General features: G+C 46.8%; 1 protein-coding gene across 8 annotated transcripts in view; it reads left to right on the top strand.

The window, feature by feature from the left end:
* The window catches only part of ZMYND8 (zinc finger, MYND-type containing 8), a 163,406-nt gene that overhangs the window by 109,999 nt on the left and 32,367 nt on the right, over positions 1–21,040 (top strand). For all 8 annotated transcript variants that reach the window (XM_011928843.1, XM_011928842.1, XM_011928846.1 and 5 more), the window contains 2 exons: positions 11,280–11,432; positions 14,165–14,674. In XM_011928843.1, the coding sequence (XP_011784233.1) occupies positions 11,280–11,432; positions 14,165–14,674 (663 nt within the window). The remainder of the gene's footprint in view (positions 1–11,279; positions 11,433–14,164; positions 14,675–21,040) is intronic.

Consider the following 21,040-nt stretch of genomic DNA (forward strand, 5'->3'; position numbering starts at 1 on the left):
GTTCACACCATGATGGATGTCTGGAAGGTAATGTGGTGAGGTGAGAGATGGGCAAGTTGCGAGGCAGACGTCACGGTTCCTTAGGTGGAGGGGTTAAACAGGGCCTCTTTGAGAGGTGATATTTGAGCTGAAGTTTACATGACAAGAAAAATCAGCCATGCCAGTATCAGTAGGAAAAAGATTCTAGAAGGAATAAGAGATTTTAAAGGCGCTAGGGTAAGGATTAAGTTGGTGTGCTATAGGAGTAACTGGGTGTGTTGTAGGATTAGCAAGGAGGCCAGGGTGGCTGCATCCCAGTGAGTGAGGGTGAGGCCAGTCCATGGAGTCAGAGACAGTACAGGGGCCTTACAGACCCTGGTGTGGAGGGGTTCAGCACAGGAGGGATGTGAATGGACTTCACATCTCAGAGGAAGCCGTCGGTGCTGTGTTTCAAATAGTCCACATCAGTCAGCCATTCTCATCTAGGGATAATCCCCACCCCCGGCAATGTTTGGAGACATTTTTGGTTGTCACACCTGGGGTTGGGGTGCTCCTGGCACCTAATGGAGAGAGGCCAGGGACACCACCGAGCATCCTACAACATGTAGAACAGGCCCCCCCAACAGAGAATTTCTAGGTTGTGTCAGTAATTGTGCTGACAGATCTGGGTATGGCAGGGTAAGTCACGGATCCGGTTTAGATTCTGTAAATTTGAGTTGCTGTTACACCCCTAGGTGGAGAGGTCAGTAGGGCAGCTGGAGGCAGGAATTAGGGTGCCCTGTGGCCGGGTTCAGGCAGGAGGTGTAATTCTGGGAATCTCGATGTGTATGTGGGATTGGGTTAGAGTGGTAGTTCTCATGACTTTGAGGGGGTGATGGGGATGCTGCTGGCATCTAATGATTGGTGGCCAGAGTTTCTGCTAAATATCCCCCAGTGCATAGGACAGCCTCACTCAACAAAGACTCCAGCCCCACTGGCTTACTGAGGTTGCGAGTCAGGAGTAGAGCAATGAGCAGCAGTGAGGCCCTGAGTTCTGGTCGAGGAGGAGAAGCAAGGGGTGGAGGAGCCACACCAGGGGAGTGTGTTGCCCTGAAGCTCCAGTATGGTGGGGGTTTCAGAAAGAAAGAGTGGCCACCTGTGCCCAGTAACGCTCGTGTGAATTCCATGCCTTTGGTGGTTGGTGCCCTCCAGGTCCATCTTGTCCTACAGTGCCATTTTCAGATCGAGAAACTGAGGGAGGTCTGGAGAGGAGGTATGGGGTGCCCAGGATCCCAGAGGCAGCAGGGCCGGAGCACAGCCTGGCTCCAATCCTGGCTCATCTGTGAGTACAGCCCAGATATAATAGAATGGTCAGGGCAGTTGCTTCCAGGGCTCCAATTGAGACCAACCGGTTGGTTCCTCACTTGAGTGAAAAGGGACCTATGTGCTTCCTTGGGAACATTCATTGTTCCCAAGTATGTGGTTTGCTTTCTTATACCCTCCTTCCACCTCCACACCCCGAAAAGAAATGCTGTTTGGAGGCGTTCTCACAGTGACATTTCCTCTTTGCCAGTCATGCTTGTCAAGAATAGCTCCTTCCTGAAACCGGGTGGTCATTGGGCTTCCTCGTGACACTGTGGGTCTTTCAGTTTGGCTTGATCTGTTGTGAGAGTGAAAGTTTTCTTCCTGTCATGTGTCTTGGTGGGCAGGCATGGTGGTGTGTGGGCACCAGGGGAACCGAGGCCCTCTTGTGTCTCCCCTGGAAGCTCTTCCGGTCCCAGGACACACTTCTTATCTTCGTCAGCAGGAATAAGAGCATTGGGAATGTGGGCGCTTTGTGGGCTGCGATTGCAGTGACCTAACGGGAAGAGGATCAGCCAGGGACCGATGGAAGTGCCGTGGGTGGGGAGGAGATCAGAACAAACAGGGCAATGTTATGGAATTCTCAGTGACTGCCCAGCTTTATGGGCAAATGCTATGGGCAAATGACTGAGCAAATGCTTTACGGGGCTTGATTCTGTCAGCCATGGAACTGCTTTCCACGGACAGGGAGAATGAAAGGGAGCACCCTGGATAATGATGAAATTATTGTAGCTAACCAAACAGGATTTCCTTAAAAAATATATCAGAAAAGGGAGAATTACAGAGATGGGGAACAGATCAGTGATAGCTGGGGGTTGGAGTGGAGGAGGGTTTGCCTACACATTGGGAGGGGATTCTTTGGGAGATGGACTTGCTCTGTGTTTTGGTGTGGTGGTGGTTACAGGAATCTATGCAGGTGTTATGACTCATAGGACTTTATTCCCCCAAAAGTGAATTTTACTCTCTGTAAATTAAAACTATTTTTTTAAAAAAATTACAACAACCTTTAAAGTAGGTAATATCTCTGTTTCACACAAGTGTAAACTGGGGCACAGAGAAGCAAGTTGCCTACCCAAGGATCAACCATGGTTTGTGGTAGAGTTCGACCTTCAGGCCCAGGCTGGTCTGCTGCAAAGCTTGAGCTCTTAGCTGAGATACCTGAATGTCTCCTGTGCCTATTGGATACGTCAGCTTTTTTTGGGGCCAGGGGATAAGGTGAAGTTTTGGAATTTGTAAAGGATATGGCTTTTGCCAGCTTAACCCACATTGCTGGACTGAATTGTCAAGAAAAACAGGACTCTAGATTATTACAGGAATTCTCCTAGTTTTTAAAAGCTGGCAGTCAATTTCATTAGAAACAAAAACTGGCTAGGCTTGGTGGCTCATGTCTGTAATTCCTGCACGTTGGGAGGCTGAGGCAGGGGGATTGCTTGAGCCCAGGAGTTCAGGGTTGCAGTGAGCTATGACTGCATCACTGCATTCCAGCCTGGGTGACAGAGTGAGACCCTATGGTACAAAAACAAAAACAAAACCCCAAAACTCTATCTGGGCCAGACAAACACATACAACCAACAATACAAAAACAGTCCATAGGTTGTCAGTTTTTTATTTATACTATACTATATTATGCTGTTATACTGTAATTAAGAATATACGGTATATAGGTATATGGCATTTTAGTATATGTATGTGTGTATATGGCATATGTATGTATATTGGCTATATGGTATGAGTATATGTGTGTGTATGTGGTATGAGAGTATATGGTATATGGGTATATTGGGTATATTTGAGTATATGTATGTATATGGTATATAATGAGTATATGGTACATGGGTGTGTGTATATATTGGGTATATGTGAGTATTATATGTATGTGTGTGTATGGTATATGAATATATGTATGCATTGTATTTGCATGTGTGTATATGGTGAGCATATGGTATATGGGTATATATGTGTTTATATGGCATATGAATATATGGTAAATGTGTAGATGGTATGTGAATATATGGTATTTGTATGTGTGTATATGGTGAGCATATGTGTGTGTATTTGTGTATATGGCATATGAGTATATATATGTGTGGTATATAGTATATGGTATTTGTGTGTGTGTATGGTATATGACTATATAGTACAAGATGGAAAGGTTTGTACAGAGACCTGGTTCTTGCCCTGGTTGCTAATTCACTGTTTCTCCTCATTTGCTCTCTGGGGCCTCTCTTCACTAAAAAAACAAGGAGCTGAGCCCAGTGTGTTATTAGGAGCCCCCTGTATGACTCAGCAGTGCTTATAAATAAGTCATCAATAGAAATGAGTTTCTGAGACCAGAAGAGAAGAGGTGGGCCCGGTCCTTTTCTTCTTCCAGACTCCTGTTTGCTTTCTCTGCTGATCCCATCTCCTCTTATTTCACAGAGGGTGTTTACTTTGAACTGAACAAACTCAGCAGTCAGTAGTGCTGTTAGTGAGAGAAATGCACCTTGATGCTCTATTGAAGATGCAGGCAGGGCCAGGGAACATCGTCACACCCCAAGCCTTTCTGTTTATTTCTCCACTGTTACTGACAGGAGGCCTTCTTTCTTTTTTGTGCATAAAGCGGCATCTTGGAAGTCGGGCCTTCTTTGAGAGCATACATGGAGTGCCTGAGCCCAGATTTTTCAGATGTTGTCTTGATTTTCTTTAGAGTGAATGAGGTGGGGAAGATCTCTGTTTGGCTTTGCCTGAAAGATAGTGTCTGCCAGGGTCTTTCTCTCTCTCTTTTTTTTAATATAGAGACAGGGTCTCACTCTGTTTCCCAGGCCGGTCTCAAATTCCTGGCCTCAAGCAATCCTTCTGCCTCAGCCTCCCAAGTGCTGGGATTACAGGCATGAACCACCATGCATGGCCAGCTAGGGTCTCTTGTCTAAGTGATATTGCTCCCTTGAAGGAGCTGCCATTTTGTAGTTCCTGGAGGTCCATCCATTGTAGTTTGCGTTCAGCTTTAGAACAAAGATCTGTCTTTTTTTTTTTTTTTTTGAGACAGAGTTTTGCTGTTGTTCCCCAGGCTAGAGTGCAGCGGTACAATCTCAGCTCACTGCAACCTCCACCTCCTGGGTTCCGGTGATTCTCCTGCCTCAGCCTCCCAAGCAGCTGAGATTACAGGCATGCGCCACCATGCCCGGCTAATTTTTTGTTTTTAGTACACCATGTTGGCCAGGCTGGTCTTGAACTCCTGACCTTGGTATATGGTATATATATGCTGAGTATATGTATATGGTATGTATATACTGAGTATATGGTGTATATCTATACCCACCTCGGCTTCCCAAAGTGTTGGGATTATAGGTGTGAGCTACCACGCCCAGTCCTGTCTCTCTTTTTTTAAATGGAAAAAGAAGTGCTTAAATTTTTCTTTTATAGAGTTTGTTTTTATAAGTTATGAGTACATGTGGTAACAAACATTTCAAAGCACAGAAGGACATTTCATGAAAGGCCAGTGTGTCTATAACCTCTGACCACCTGTCTCTGTACCCCTCTTCCCGCATGTCACCACTGTTACAAGTTTTTAGTTTCTAGAGAGCCCTTCTAGATATATAGCATGAGTTCTGAGTGATTTTTGCCTCCCAGGTGACATTTGGCAGTGTCTGGAGATATTTTTATTTTTATTTTATTTATTTTTTTGAGATGGACCTGTTTGCCCAAGCTGCTGTGCAGTGGCACGATCTCGGCTCCCCGCAACCTTTGCCTGATTCTGCCTCCTGAGTAGCTGGGATTACAGGTGCATGCCATTACGCCCAGCTAATGTTTGTATTTTTAGTAGAGATGGGGTTTCACGATGTTGGCCAGGCTTGTCTCAAGCTCTTGACCTGAAGTGATCTGCCCACCTTGGCCTCCCAAAGTGCTGGGATTACAGGCGTGAGCCACTGTACTCGGCCTGGGGATACTTTTATTGTCACAACTGGTACATAGGTGCTAATAGCATCTAGAGGGTAGAGGCCAGGATGCTGCTGAACATCCTGCAACACACGGGACATCCTTTTAGCCCCACCCCACCCCCACCACAAAGACTTATCCAGGACCCAAATATCAAGAGTGCCACTGTTGAGAAACCCTGAGAATGTGTAGTATTCCCAGCTATGTTCCATTTCCTTCTTGGCTCCCCTACAGCAGTGCTGAGGTGCTCCACCAGTTGTTGCTTTTTCATGAAACAGGTTGGCTTTTCATATCAACACAGAGAAATCAGCCTTCGTTTCATTTTAGCAGCTATATTTAATTCCATTTAAAGGTAAACTGTAACATGTATTCAGGCGCCTTACTGACTGACGCTACGCTTCTTTCCATTTTTGCTATTGAAGACAACTGCAGTGAAGAACCCTTTTGCCCACATGGGAGGGTAATCCATAGGATAAATTCCTAGAAGTGGAATTGAGCATCAGAGGCCACATGCGGCGACATTTTGAGAGGTATCACCCAACTGCCCTCTAAAGAGGTGGTTCTGATTTATGCTCCCTCCAGAAATATAAGATCGTGCCTTTTTCTCTAGCGTGAGTATTTTTCATCCCTGGTTTCCATTTATAGCCTAAGCTGTCTTCATATCAGCTGAAAAGTTCAAAATGTTGGCAGGAAGGGTGGATTCTGAAGATATTCCCGATATAGAAGGGCAGGGGTGGAAGAAGTCCCGATAAGCTACATGAGCTAAATGAGAAAGTGAAGCTCTTCTTTTCTCTCTGCGGAGGAGAGGAGTGTCAAATGCAGCTGCGGGTTTGGAGAAAGATCATTACATTTGGCTAAACTCCTGAAGGTCAGCTTCCAGGGCCTGGGTCGCCCAGCCATTTGGTGGTTTAGTCTAACAAGAATAAATATAACAGCAGCTTATTGACCAGAGAAACCTTAGTTTGTAAAATGAGGTAATTTACCTTTTTTGCATTTTTCTTGATTATGAACATTCCAGTGCTCAATCTTTTTAGGCTAAAGTTAATGGGTCGCATTTACTGTAGGCTTACGTGTAGACGTGCAGGTGCACACACACAGAGCTCAGTTATTCAGGTGAAGTCTTAGGTCTCTTTATGGACCCTAAGGTTTAGAAAGGTGGTCCTGTTAACACAGACACACAGGAGTTAAGGCAAATAGTGAGTTTTCTGTACTCACCTAGAAGGTTGGTCTGATACAGGGGTTCTCAGCCTTAGCTGCCAATTAGGATCACCTGGCAAGTTTATTGTTTATTTACTTATTTATTTATTTATTTTGAGATAGAGTCTCACTCTATTGCCCAGACTGGAGTATAATGGTGTGATCTCGGCTCACTTCAGCCTCCTCCTCCTGGGTTCAAGAGATTCTCCTGCCTCAGCCTCCCAAGTAGCTGGGATTACAGGCATGTGCCATCACGCCTGGCTAATTTTTGTATATTTAGTAGAGACGGAGTTTTAGCATGTTGGCCAGGTTGGTCTTGAACTCCTGACCTCAGGTGATCCACCTGCTTTGGCCTCCTAAAGTGCTGGAGTTACAGGCATGAGCCACTGCGCCCGACCTCCTGGCAAGGTTGTCAAAGGCTGATGCCCAGGCCTTCCCCCCAGCCTGTTGAGTCAGAGTCTCTGAGGATGGGGCTGAGGCCTCAGGAATTTCTGAAACTTTACAGGCAATTTTGGTGTGCAGCCAGGGTTGGCAGTCACTGGACTAGTATAGAAGATGGCAGATTTTACGGCTTTCAGGCCAAATCTGGCCCCCACCTGTGTTTGCAAATAAAGTTTTACTGGAACACATCCACACCCATCTGTTTATGTAGTGTTCATGGCTGCTTTTGCAACAGAGCCTGTATGGCCTGCAAAGCCTGAAATATTTACTCTCTGGGCTTTTATTTTATTTTTTTGAGATAAGGTCTGGCTCTTTTGCCCAGTCTGGAGTGCAGTGGCGTGATCTCGGCTCACTGCAACCTCTGCCTCCTGGGCTCAAGCAATCCTCCCACCTTAGCATCCTGAGTAGCTGGAATTACAGGCATGTGCCACCATGCCTGGCTAATTTTCATATTTTTTTTTTTTTTTTTTTTTTTTGAGATGGAGTCTCGCTCTGTTGCCGGGGCTGGAGTGCAGTGGCCGGATCTCAGCTCACTGCAAGCTCCGCCTCCCGGGTTTACGCCATTCTCCTGCCTCAGCCTCCAGAGTAGGTGGGACTACAGGTGCCCGCCACCTCGCCCGGCTAGATTTTTGTATTTTTTTTAGTAGAGACGGGGTTTCACCGTGTTAGCCAGGATGGTCTCGATCTCCTGACCTCGTGATCCACCCGTCTCAGCCTCCCAAAGTGCTGGGATTACAGGCTTGAGCCACTGCGCCCGGCCTAATTTTCATATTTTTAGTAGAGACAGGGTTTCACCATGTTGCTCAGGCTGGTCTCAAATGTGAGCTCAAGGGAACTGCCCACCTCAGCCTCTTAATTGCAGGGATTACAAGTGTGAGCCACTGTTCCCGGCCCTCTCCAAGTTTTTTTTTTTTTTTGCGACAGAGTCTCGCTCTATCGCCCAGGCTGGAGTGCAGTGGCCGGATCTCGGCTCACTGCAAGCTCCGCCTCCCAGGTTTACGCCATTCTCCTGCCTCAGCCTCCCGAGTAGCTGGGACTAACAGGCGCCCGCCACCTCGCCCGGCTAGTTTTTTGTATTTTTTAGTAGAGACGGGGTTTCACGGTGTTAGCCATGGTCTCGATCTCCTGACCTCGTTCGTGATCCACCCGTCTTGGCCTCCCAAAGTGCTGGGATTACAGGCTTGAGCCACCGCGCCCGGCCTCCAAGTTTTTACAGAGAAAGTTTGTTGGTCTCTTTTGTAAACTTTTTTGGTAACTGTGTAATCTAGTAGTATATAGGAATATTGAGGACACTGATGAACGTGTCACTTGGGTAGCCGTGGAAAGTATTTTTGTGAGATATGTTTCCATCTTTATTCTTGAAAAGCTGGCTTTTCCCTTTGGAATCTAGCACGCTTCTTCATTTCTGAAAGTGGAAAGTCTGAGGGAGGCCTCAAATCCCTCCCGCTTTGCTGTCACATTTGCATGCAAGTCAGCTGTTAAGTCCTTGAATCCTGCCTACTGGAACTCTTTAATCTGGGCTTTCTCTTTTTTTTTTTTTGAGAGAGAGTCTTGCTCTGTCGCCTAGGCTGGAGTGCAGTGGTGCGGTCTCGGCTCACTGCATCCTTCACCTCCTGGGTTCAAGTGTTCTCCTGCCTCAGCCTCCTGAGTACCTGGGATTACAGGCACCCACCACCACGCCTGACTAATTTTTAGATTATTAGTAGAGACGGGATTTCATCATGTTAGCCACGCTGATCTTGAACTCCTGATCTCAAGTGATCCTCCCACCTTGGCCTCCCACAGTGCTGGATTACAGGCGCGAGCCCCCACACCCGGCATTTTTCTTTTCTTTCTTTTTTTATTTTTTTTTTAATAAACTTTTAATTTAAAAGTAAACTTTAATGTCGAAAATGCAGACTTGGGGAGGGCAGAAAGATCACACACAAGGCTGCCACTTCACACCTGGAGGGTTGCACAGCGGCCAGACAGAGGCACTCCTCACTTCCCAGACGTTGCGGGGGCTGGGCAGAGGCGCTCCTCACTTCCCAGATGGTGCAGCAGCCAGGCAAAGGCGCGCTTCTTGCTTCCTAGATGGTGGGGCGACTGGGCAGAGGTGCTCCTCCCTTTTCTTTTAATGTTCCTCATTCCTTGTTCTTTTTTTAAATTATTTTACTCCATAATTTCTCTTTGTTAAGCTACTTCAGATCTCTTGCCAGAGACAGAGACAGGTATAAAGAGTTTTCTAGTTCTTTCTCCAGTAAATTTTTTTTTTGGAGACAGGATCTTGCTGTCACCCAGTCTGGAGTGCAGTGACGCAGTCATGGCTCACTGCATACTCAAACTCCTGGGCTCAAGCAATCCTCCTACCTCAGCCTCCCAAGTAGCTAGGATTACAGGCGTGCACCACCAAGCCCAGCTACTTTTTGTATTTTTTGTAGACATGGGGTCTTGCTATGTTGCCCAGCCTGGTCTCGAACTCCTGGCCTCAAGCAGTCCTCCTGCCTCTGCCTCCCAAAGTGCTGGGAGAGGTATGAATCACTGTGCCCGGCCCCACTGCAGTCAATTTGCACATTCTTCTCCCTCTCAGAGGTGGCTGTGTGAATGTCTGCAGTCCTGTCTCTAGTAGCCTCTCTTTATAGCCATGATCAGTGCACATGTACATACATATGCACACGCGTGCACACACACATGCATGCACATACAGATACTGTTTTTGGTATTTTTCTTGAATTATAGGGATAGTGTCTCTGCTTGCTTTGAGCACTCACCTTCTGGAACCTCCCTGGGTCTGGGAGGGGCAGTCTATAAGTGTGATTTGGGAAAAGACCAGTCTTTTCCCTCCTTTAAAAAAAAAAAAAAAAGTCTTGCTCTGTCGCCCAGTCTAGAGTGCAGTGGCGTGATCATAGCTCATTATAGCCACTAACTTCTGACTCAAGCCATTCTCCCACCTCAGCCTCCTGAGTAGCTGGAACTACAGGTGCATTCCACCACAACTGGCTGAGAAAAGACCCCTTTCTAATCTTACCCTGGGGGCTGATAAAATTAAGTTGGAGCAATTTATTGCTTCTGGTCACCTGTGAGTGGATTGGGTGGGGCTTTTGGGAGGCTGCTTCTGGTCACTTTGAAGGAGCTAATTTCTGGGTATGCAGTGTTTGAGAACTCCCCTTACTGCGTGAACAGGAAAGTGGTTGGGTCAGGCCAAAGGAAGAAGGTAGGAGAAAGTGATGGCTTTAAACAGTGCTTCCAGCCCAGCTCTCACACTAGATTCCGGGGCCTCTTTCATAGCCCAATGAATGGAGGTGGCCTGAGGTGTGGAGGGAGCAGGGAGATGAAGCGCGAAGTCCGGGGAGCAAGCTGATGGCTGTTGGGAACAGGCTCAGAGGTGGCTTCTCCTCTTTGTGGGTTGGTTGGATGCCACCTGCTTTCTGACCTATTTTCTGGGATCGGCTGGGGTAGGACAGATGCCCCATACTTTGCTTTAGTTGGGTTGGAGGGGATGCCAGAGGGTGGCAGGCACAGTGGAGGACAGTAGGCCCCACGTGCAGAGTCGCTTGTTGCTTTTGGGACCTTTGCAGCCACTAAAACTCTTAATAGGGGGCGCTGGAGTAGGTGAAAAAGGTATCCAAGAAATGGAAGCTCTCTGACTCTTTGGAATCTGTCCTGCTGGTCCTACAAAGAGCCCTCACAGATGTGAGGGGACAGGACCTCCGGCCTGAGTCACCCCCCCAGAGACCTCTGCCTGTGACTAGGCTGAGGACCTTAGAGCGAGACCTGTTAGACAATGGTTGAGTATCCAGGGCTAATCTGTTCCCCTTGCCTCACGTAGATGCTGTGAGCCACAGCACACTGGCTGGAAGTCTGCCTATCCTATATTCCCCGCTCTTCCTAGTTTCTACCCCAGACTGGGTCCACTGAGAATGACAACTGAAGCCTCCTTGGCAAATAGGCATCTAGGGCCCCCAATTGTCAGGGTGTTTTCGAGGGGGTCACCATCTTTCTTGGATACAAGTCCTCTTCAATCTGGACCTGAAGTTACAAGTACACCCTGACCAGGCTCGGTGTTGCTTTGTTCACTGAAATTGAGATTGAATATCTGCCCGTAACCTTTGTCTTTGGAGGGTCCCTAATGATGCTGACTTCCACACACTGAGCCATCTGGCTGGGATTGTCCATTTTAAATATTGAAAGTCACCCAGACGATTGTTCAGTGGACTGTTTAAACCTGCCAAACATGTTCACGCGGGCCATTATCTTCATGTCACCCCATGTGGTTGAGCAGATGATATTGTTGGGACAAATGACAAAAAAGTATCCCCCCTCCCCGTGTTCTAAAATGTGTGTTTTGCTCTGACTTTGCAAGGACAAAGCTCCGTGATGAGCATGGTGTGTGCCTGATCTTACGAGGGTGTGATGGTCTCTTTCAGATCGAAGCAAAGCCGAAATGGATTTGAAGGAGCTGAGCGAGTCGGTCCAGCAACAGTCCACCCCTGTTCCTCTCATCTCTCCCAAGCGCCAGATTCGTAGCAGGTTCCAGCTGAATCTTGACAAGACCATAGAGAGTTGCAAAGCACAATTAGGTATATCTTTGGTTTTGTTTTTTTTTTCCAGCAGTATCATTGTTATCATTACTGGTAGGGATACTACCCTGATGAAATCAAGGTTGAATCCTGGCTGCTTTTAGCAGCTGCTTTAACTTTGAACGATTTGCTCAGCTAAAATATATTTCCACTTATGGCAAAAGACTTCAGACTTGATAGTTAATTCAGGACTCTTTGAACTCATCAGTTTATTCTTTGGTGAAAGCAGCCTGGAAACTCGAGATACAGGTTTGAAGCATCAAGGTTTACAAGCAGAATGAGGATCTTCTGAGTTTGCCTCTGCTCTCCTTCTCAGTACACATCAGTGTCTCCACACAGTAGCGAGTGTGTTCTGCAGGTGTCCGACACGAAACCCTTTCCCTCCAGACTGGTCTCCTCCCTACCTGGCAAACCCTGCTTCTGTAGCTGTTGCCTTCCTTCCTCTTCCCTGTGCTGCCTGCCTTCATAATGCCTACCTGAATCCTGCCTTCTGTGAGGCTGAGCTCAGATCTCACCTCCTCCAGGAAGTCTTCCCTGACTGCCCTCCCCATCTGCCCTCCTCCTTTGGTACTTTATTGCTCAGAAGTAGCAATATTCCCTTTGTGTGGAGGTGTCTCTCCCAATCCAGACTGGAAGCTCCTTGAGGGCAGGGAAGCTGTTTTATGAGGATTTGCCTTCTCTGTGGTACTTGGTCTGTGCACATGGTAGATGCTCTGGAATGTTTGTTGAATAAGTAAGTAAAGCTAGGAGGGCATTTGTAAAGAAGTTGGGGATGGCTGGGCCCCTGGAGAGCAAGTTTCTCTGAGCATCTTCAGGTGAGAAAGCAGCTAGAGTTAGAGACCATCTGGGGCTGTCCAGAGGACACCACTTCCCTTTGGGTTGCTTGTTTGATGAGGACATTGGGTGGCATGGGTGAAATTTGGCATGCCATTTAAATTTTCCTCTTGGGTCCTTCCATGCAGCTGGTCCAGCTGTTGATTTATTTTTATTGCTAAGAAGAATTGTATTATTTCTATTTACTGAGTGTTTCCTTTGACACTATGCTAAGCACTGCATATAGATCGTCTTGGGAGGTTGATACTTCATCAGTCCCATTTTGCAGATAGAGAAACTGAGGCTCAGAGAGATAAATAACTTGTTCAAGGTCAACCAGTAATAAAAACAGAAGAGCAGGATTTGAATTCATATCCTTTGGACTCCAGTACCCAAGCTTTTCCTATCACATATGTGGTTACACTTTTCGTTCTTGTTTCCAATCATTAGCTACCAGTAGCACAAACCTAGGATCCCAGACTTATACCAGATCTGGGGGTTTGTATTTTGGCTTGTGTTCTTCCCGTGTTGCCCTGGCTAGCCTTGAACTCTTGGGTTCAAGCAGTTCTTCTGCCTCAGCCTCCTGAGTATCTGGAGGTGCGCACCATTGTGCCTGGCTGGACTTGTGTTTTTGATTGAACCCTGGTGGAGGCAGATATATTCCCCAATGATCCTGCTGATCCCCCATGCCCTGGGCTGTTCATGGCTCTGATACTTTTGCAGGTTTCTTTTTGGTGTGTCCGGGTCGGACAGTGGCACCATTCACAGTGGCCATTGCTCTAGAATGAAGAGATTGTACAGACTTGATTGGGTTTTCTTTCCTCTTTCCAAAAGTTTAGGATATAGTATTATTACCTACAGTATGATGGCATAACATATGGTTGGGAGCAGGAGCCGTAAATGGGTTAAATGGAACTATTGTTAGAAATGTGCTTTTGCCCATTTTGTTTGTGAAATACCTGCTAGTTTGTGCTTCTCCCTTTTGAAAGAAACAGAATTATGTGACTTTTCTCCTGACTCCTTTACCAGTGGAATGCACACCGAGTGGCAGTTGACTTTCCACATGAGTGCAGGGAACAAGAGGGAGGGCCGGGCACCCGGGTCACCTGGAGACAAGTGTGTCCCCCGCCTAGTGGAGCCATTGGCTTTCCTGTCCCAGCCAATGCCTGGCAGGCTGGTGACCCAGAGCGGCTAGATTTTCCGCTCTTTCATCAGAAGCCCCTGCTTTGATTTCTATGTGAAATTTCCTGATTTGTGAATTGGACAACACATTTATAAATTAAAAGCAGACAAGATACTCTGTGGAGCAAACCAGTGCCTCTCCCATGAAACATGTTTGCAAGCTAGATGTGGCTTGTGGGCTGTTTGCAACCTCTGCTTTAAGGCTTTGGCTTATTTTCTTTGGTCTAGACACAAAGGATCAAGAACTTTAACGCTTTGGAAACCCAAGGGAAGAGTGTTGGTGGGGAGCCAGGAATGCAGGGTTCTGGCCTGGCCTCTGTCTTGTGTCCTAAGGCAGGTGATATCCCTGGGCCTCTGTTTTCTAATCTGTAAACTGGATCAGTTTGCATAGCTTATCCCTGCTGTTCCCGTCCAGCCCTCTCATTCTCAGTAATCCCAATTAGTTATCAACATTGCAAAAATTTGGCATCACATATTTAGGGCCATATAAATTTAAAATTTCTTTTGGTAGGTCCTGTGTCTCCTTTGAATGTTAACAACCAAAACCCTCTCCAAAGGCAAGTGCAGCCATAGCCAGTTGCCACTTGGGTTTATTACTGGCCCCATTCAGGCCAATGTGATGTGACTTGAAATGTGCTTTTCTTATTCCAGCATTTGCTGTGGAAAGTGTTTGCATTTTTCGTCCTGCTCTTTATTTTGTGACTACGCCACATGCTGGGTTTTCTTTTTGAATTTAGGCATAAATGAAATCTCGGAAGATGTTTATACGGCCGTAGAGCACAGCGATTCGGAGGATTCTGAGAAGTCAGATAGTAGCGATAGTGAGTATATCAGTGATGATGAGCAGAAGTCCAAGAACGAGCCAGAAGACACAGAGGACAAAGAGGGTTGTCGGATGGACAAAGAGCCATCTGCTGTTAAAAAAAAGCCCAAGCCTACAAACCCAGTGGAGATTAAAGAGGAGCTGAAAAGCACATCACCAGCCAGCGAGAAGACAGACCCTGGAGCAGTCAAGGACAAGGCCAGCCCTGAGCCTGAGAAGGACTTTTCTGAAAAGGCAAAGCCTTCACCTCACCCCACAAAGGATAAACTGAAGGGAAAAGATGAGACGGATTCCCCAACAGTCCATTTGGGCCTGGACTCCGATTCAGAGAGCGAACTTGTCATAGATTTAGGAGAAGACCATTCTGGGCGGGAGGGTCGAAAAAATAAGAAGGAACCCAAAGAACCGTCTCCCAAACAGGATGGTAAGTGATTGTATCCATTTCCAGTTTCCTTAATTTGGTTTAGAATCCTACCTCATACACTTACTATCAAAAGTTATATGACCCTTAAACAAAACAAACCAAAAGTTATGTGACCCGCTAACACACTGAGAGACAGGCACAGTGAAGCTGTGTTTGGTTTAAGGTTACCTAGCTAGTCACAGAACAGGACCTGGACTCAAACACGGGCCTACCTACCTTTAACCTGCTCGGTATCCAATATGATTGATTCTGAGTACAGAAAGAGAAGTCTCTTAGAAAATGGTGGTTACTTTTAGTGACCAAGTCATTTTTAGTCTGAGCAGCTTCTTCTCCAGTATGCTCATTTATTTCCCCAAAGTGTTTGGTAACATTTGGATCTTGTCAAATGGTCCTTCATTGCTCCATTCCACACACATCTCGTTCTCTTTTGACAAGTCTCAAATGGTTAGAAGTGTTCATTTCAAACTGGGCATGGTGGCTTACGCCCGTAATCCCAGTACTTTGGGAGGCCGAGGCGGGTGGATCATTTGAGGTCAGGAGTTCAAAACCAGCTTGACTTACATAGTGAAATCCCGTCTCTACTAAAATACAAAAATTAGCCGGGCGTGGTGGCAGGTGCCTGTAATCCCAGCTACTAATGAGGGCGAGGCAGGAGAATCGCTTGAACCCAGGAGGCGGAGGTTGCAGTGAGCCGAGATTGCACCACTGCACTCCAGTCTGGGTGACAGAGCAAGACTCCCTCTAAAAAAAAAAAAAAAGAAGTGTTCATTTCAAAGGTTTGGATGATTGCAGCATCTCTTTCCTCCCCTCATGCCACCTAGGCATCTCCAAGTGTATTTTCTTACAGTAGTAGGACACTATTTGGGTGGGGTGCCAGAATACTGAGTGCTTCTTAGGGCACTAGAAAATGAAGTATGGTAGATACGTGTATTGGCTTTTTTGGGGGGACAGAGTTTGGCTCTTGTCACCTAGGCTGGAGTGCAATGGCCCAATCTCGGCTCACCGCAACCTCCGTCTCCCGGGTTCAAGTGATTCTCCTGCCTCAGCCTCCCAAGTAGCTGGGAGTAGCCTCCCGCCACCACACCTGGCTAATTTTTGTATTTTTAGTAGAAACAGGGTTTCACTATGTTGGCCAGGCTGTTCTCGAACTCCTGACCTCAGGTGAGCCACCCAGCTTGGCCTCCCAAAGTGCTGGGATTACAGGCATGAGCTACTGCGTCTGGCCGTATTGGCTGTTAATCTTTTAATCTTACTGCATTTAACTTAACCGAGTCCAGAGTTTCACAACCTTGCACTCTGACAGTTTGCCCTGGATAATTCTTAGTCCTGTGTATTGGAGGATGTTTTCCAGTATCCCTGGCCTCTACCAGCCAGATGGCAGCCTTACCCGCTCAGTTGTGGCAGTCACAAATGTGGCAACCAAATATTGTCAAATATCCCCTGAGTCTCAGAGGCTGCTGTTATATTCTGAACCAGCAGTGACTACCCCACAGCGTAGTGCAGCCTGGGCATGTTAACAAGCCCTCCAAAGGGGTGTGTGAATGATCGCAAGGATGTCCTTCCCACTGACAAAATATTGAGCACATTTTTCAGTTGGCTTGGCAAGTAGGTTAGAGGATTCAACATGCTCGGTAAAGACACTGAAGAATTAACTGAGGGCCTAGAAGAGACATTGGCCAAGGACAGATGACAGGTTGTAGCCATAAAACCTTATGTGTGTGGCAAGTGACTTAAAGGATAGCCAGATTTAAATCTTGACTGTGTCTAACTTCTATCAGGAGCTAACTCGTCAATCAAACCCTTGAATAAGATGTGACTCCATGTCCTTTGGGATTTCCGTAGTCTGGTGGCTTAAAGCAAGTCAGGGATGGGCCTTGAGAATCTTTCTGCTGTGGTTATGGTCAACCTGGAACTGACCATCCATGGTCAATTCTGGAACCTCAACTGTCAGAGTGAGAGAGGATTCCTGCATTTCAGCTAAAGAGAATGTCTGTGAGAGATGCAGTGGAGGAAGAGAGAGATGCAGTTATATAAGGGAGGGAGGATAGGCCATCAAACCATCCTGACCCATCTGTTAGATTTATAGAAGACCTCTGAAAAATATGAGTAAAGGCCGGGCGCGGTGGCTCAAGCCTGTAATCCCAGCACTTTGGGAGGCCGAGACGGGCGGATCACGAGGTCAGGAGATTGAGACCATCCTGGCTAATACGGTGAAACCCCGTCTCTACTAAAAAATACAAAAAACTAGCCGGGTGAGGTGGCGGCGCCTGTAGTCCCAGCTACTTGGGAGGCTGAGGCAGGAGAATGGCGTAAACCCGGAGGGCAGAGCTTGCAGTGAGCTGAGATCCGGCCACTGCACTCCAGCCTGGGCGACAGAGCGAGACTCCGTCTCAAAAAAAAAAAAGAAAAAAAAAAAAAGAAAAATATGAGTATGTTGTGGATCGGGGTTTGAGAGACTGTCTCTGTTGTTGCAGAGAACAATAGGAGCAGGAGTAGTATTTATTTCATGAGGATTGTAGGAATATTTGGGTGCAGATGGCAGTGCTCCTATGAGTGACATATTTATACTGATCTTTCTTTCTGGAACTGATCTTTTGATTGATTGGTTTTATGCGTCCTACCTCTTCCAGAAAGAATTTGCAACAGATTGACAAGGATACATAACCATATGAAACAAGATGAAAATAAAGACATCCATGTAAAAGGAAAGTGAAAGTAGAATAGCAAGTGGTCTGGGGAAAGGTTTTATACAGAAATCTGTACTATTTCAACCTTCAGAGTTAGGGAGGTTGGCTCTGAAAGCAGAATGGGAAACACAGTACCTTAGAAGATCTCATACTTTCTGAAAAATAAAAAACCATTCTAGTTGATTAAAAGAAGTAGAGCTCTTCCTCACACTGATGTGAGGAAGGGAATTTCTCCAGGAAGCTTTAGTAGATAGTGGACAATTAAGCTGAAGATGATTCTAAAACACAGTTCAGTTGGAGCAGCTTCCTAAGGCTTGGGGCAAAACCAACTGATCTTAAATTCAGAGCTGATGGTGGTTTGGGTCTTGAAAAATTTTCATGTCGGGCTCTGCTAGAGAGCATCTGTTCAATGATGTGTTTTCACTTAAGAGTTTAGTAAGTGAAGGGCATTTTGGATTGCGCTGTTGTGACCTCCAGCTCACCTTCCACTAGGGATGCAGCGTATGGGTAGAATATGAATCTTCAGATGGCAAAACAGCTTTTATAGCTAGTAACTTCAGAACAGAAGCAAAGAGAGTGCACTGAAAGACTCTTTGCTGTGCTTTCACTGGCACATTAGTAATTTCCATCCTTCTACAAAGGGGATGCTAATTTTTCTCTTAAAAAGTCCTTGCTCTATAAATGAAAAACAGTGACCAGTGACAGATTCAGGAATAAGTAGGTTAATTTGATAGGGCAGCTTCTCAGGTGCTGACCCTTTAAAAAAATTCGCCCTTGTTTTTCGCTACAGGTGATTGATTATGTACTCCAAATTTCTGGGACAAATGAAATTTCTTATAGCCTCGTTTTGTCTCCATAAACCATCAGGATTCCTAGAAATTTAGATATTTTGGTATCTAAATAACTCCATACAATTTTAAGCCTGGAATCTTATCAGTTTATATACTCCAGTTCTTTATTTGGCAGAGAGCCAGCTGTGATCACTGCAGAGCAGTAACCCCTCTGCCCTGCTGGCTGTTTCAGGAGAACAAATCAGGAGAGAGAAAACGACCATTTTGAGGTTGCCCTTCCGGTGGGGAGACAGGCTAGCTAATCAACAATAACAGTATATTTTTTGGTGATGTGGCAGGAAAGAAAGGCATTGAAGGCACTTATGCAGGTTAGAAGCTCTGCTAAGGCACTGCCCCCGTGCCCTCCTCTTAGAAGGGCCCAGTTCAACACCTCATCTGCACCTGGAAGAGGTGGGGACAGTGCCCCATATCTGGCAGGTGGCCCCAAAAGCACTGGAGTTCTTCACTGCAGGAAGCCTTCCTTCTGGACCCACCCTGGGCTCTTGCCGACCAGCTTGGCTGGATTCTCCTCTCTGGGGAAGTAGGAGGGCCAGCAACAAGTGATAACCATCGAGAACTCCCCCTAAAGTCAGAATAGTCAGCTTGTCTCTTCTCCTCCTTGGCTTCTTAAAACCCACAGCTTACTGAATGAAAATCCTTGGAGTAATCAAGCTCGTGTTTTTTTCTGGGTAATACTGATCTTAAAAAGACAGACATAGGCCAGGCACGGTGACTCACGCCTGTAATCCCAGCACTTTGGGAGGCTGAGGCAGGCGGATCACAACGTCAGGAGTTCGAGACCATCCTGGCTAACATAGTGAAACCCCGCCTCTACTGAGAATACAAAAAATTAGCCGGGCGTGGTGGCGGGCACCTGTAGTCCCAGCTACTCCGGAGGCTGAGGCAGGAGAATGGTGTGAACCCGGGTGGCAGAGCTTGCAGTGAGCCGAGATCGCACCACTGCACTCCAGCCTGGGCAACAGAGAGAGACTCCGTCTCAAAAAAAAAGTAAAATAAATAAAAAAGACAGACATAATCCTTATTTAAAGGAGTTTGATGTCAGGGAGCATAGTCCAAGATCAGGGGTGCTGGCTTGTACCTGGGTGTGGTGTGTGCTCCCCAGATACCCTCTCTGGGGCACAGGCTCACCTAACTGGGGGCTGAGGCCTGTGCATCCATAACTGAGCCATCTTTACAAATGAGCACCCATGTGGTCATCCCCTTTACCTGCTGCTCAGTGCTTCTGGCTCTAACCTGCCTTCCAGCCCCTCCTCCCTGCCTGTCCTCACTTACCCAAATGCTTTCTGTTCCTACACATATCTTGGCTGATGCTGTTCCCTCTAGATTCTCACTTTCCGCCTGTTGAAATCCTACCCTTTATTCCTTACCAGCCCAGCTCTTCCAAGATGACATACTCCATATGGCAATATTTTTCAAACTTGAGTCATTCACATTCATTGTCTTTCCCGTTCTCAAGTCCTGCTTGTATAAATTTTTGACTTAATATTTTTATTTAAAGAATCTGTTTTTTTTTTTGTTTTGTTTTTGTTTTTTTTTGAGATGGAGTCTCGCCCTGTCACCCAGGCTGGAGTGCAATGGGGCGGTTTCGGCTCACTGCAACCTCTGCCTCCCGGGTTGTGCACAAGGAAATTTATACAAAATATTCATTGCAGCGATGAAAGCGATTCTCCTGCCTCAGCCTCCCGAGTAGTTGGGATTATAGGCACACACCAACACGCCCAGCTAATTTTTTGTATCTTTAATAGAGATGGGGTTTCACCATGTTGGCCAGGCTGGTCTCAAACTCCTGACCTCGTGATCTGCCCGCTTCGGCCTCCCAAAGTGCTGGGATTATAGGTGTAAGCCACTGCAGCAGGCCAAGAATCTCATTGTTTAAACATATAATTAAGCACATTTAAAACGGGACACGGTAGCACGTCCCATATAGTCCCAGCTACTCGGGAGGCTGAAGTGGCTCACTTGAGCCCAGCCTGGGTGATATAGCAAAACTCTCTCTCTTTTTTTTTTTTTTTTTTTTGAGACGGAGTCTCGCTCTGTCACCCAGGCTGGAGTGCTGTGGCCGGATCTCAGCTCACTGCAAGCTCCGCCTCCCGGGTTCACGCCATTCTCCTGCCTCAGCCTCCCGAGTAGCTGGGACTACAGGCGCCCCCACGTCGCCCGGCTAGTTTTTTGTAGTTTTTAGTAGAGACGGGGTTTCACCGTGTTAGCCAGGATGGTCTCGATCTCCTGACCTTGTGATCCGCCCGTCTCGGCCTCCCAAAGTGCTGGGATTACAGGCTTGAGCCACCGCGCCCGGCAAAACTCTCTCTCTTTAAAAAATAAAATAAAATAGGCGAGGCATGGTGGCTCACGCCTGTAATTCCAGCACTTTGGGAGGCCGAGGTGGGTGGTCATGAGGTCAGGAGTTCAAGACCAGCCTGGCCAAGATGGTGAAACCCCGTCTCTACTAAAAATAAAAAAAATTAGCTGGGTGTGGCGGCAGGCGCCTGTAATCCCAGGTACTCAGGAGGCTGAGGCAGGAGAATCCCTTAAACTCAGAGGGCGGAGTTTGCAGTGAGCCAAGATGGTACCACTGCACTTCAGCCTGGGCAACAGAGTGAGATTCCATCTCAATAAATAAAATAAAATAAACTCTTTTTATTTATTTTTCATTTATTATTATTTTGAGACAGAGTCTCACCCTGTCACCCAGGCTGGAGTGCAATGGCATGGTCTCGGCTCCCTGCAACCTCCGCGTCCCGGGTTCAAGCAATTCTTCTGCCTCAGCCTCCCGAGTAGCTGGGATTACAGGCATGTGCCACCATACCCGGCTAATTTTTGTATTTTCA

The sequence above is a fragment of the Colobus angolensis genome, unplaced genomic scaffold, assembly GCF_000951035.1.
Source record: "Colobus angolensis palliatus isolate OR3802 unplaced genomic scaffold, Cang.pa_1.0 Scaffold8, whole genome shotgun sequence".
Lineage (NCBI taxonomy): Eukaryota > Metazoa > Chordata > Mammalia > Primates > Cercopithecidae > Colobus > Colobus angolensis.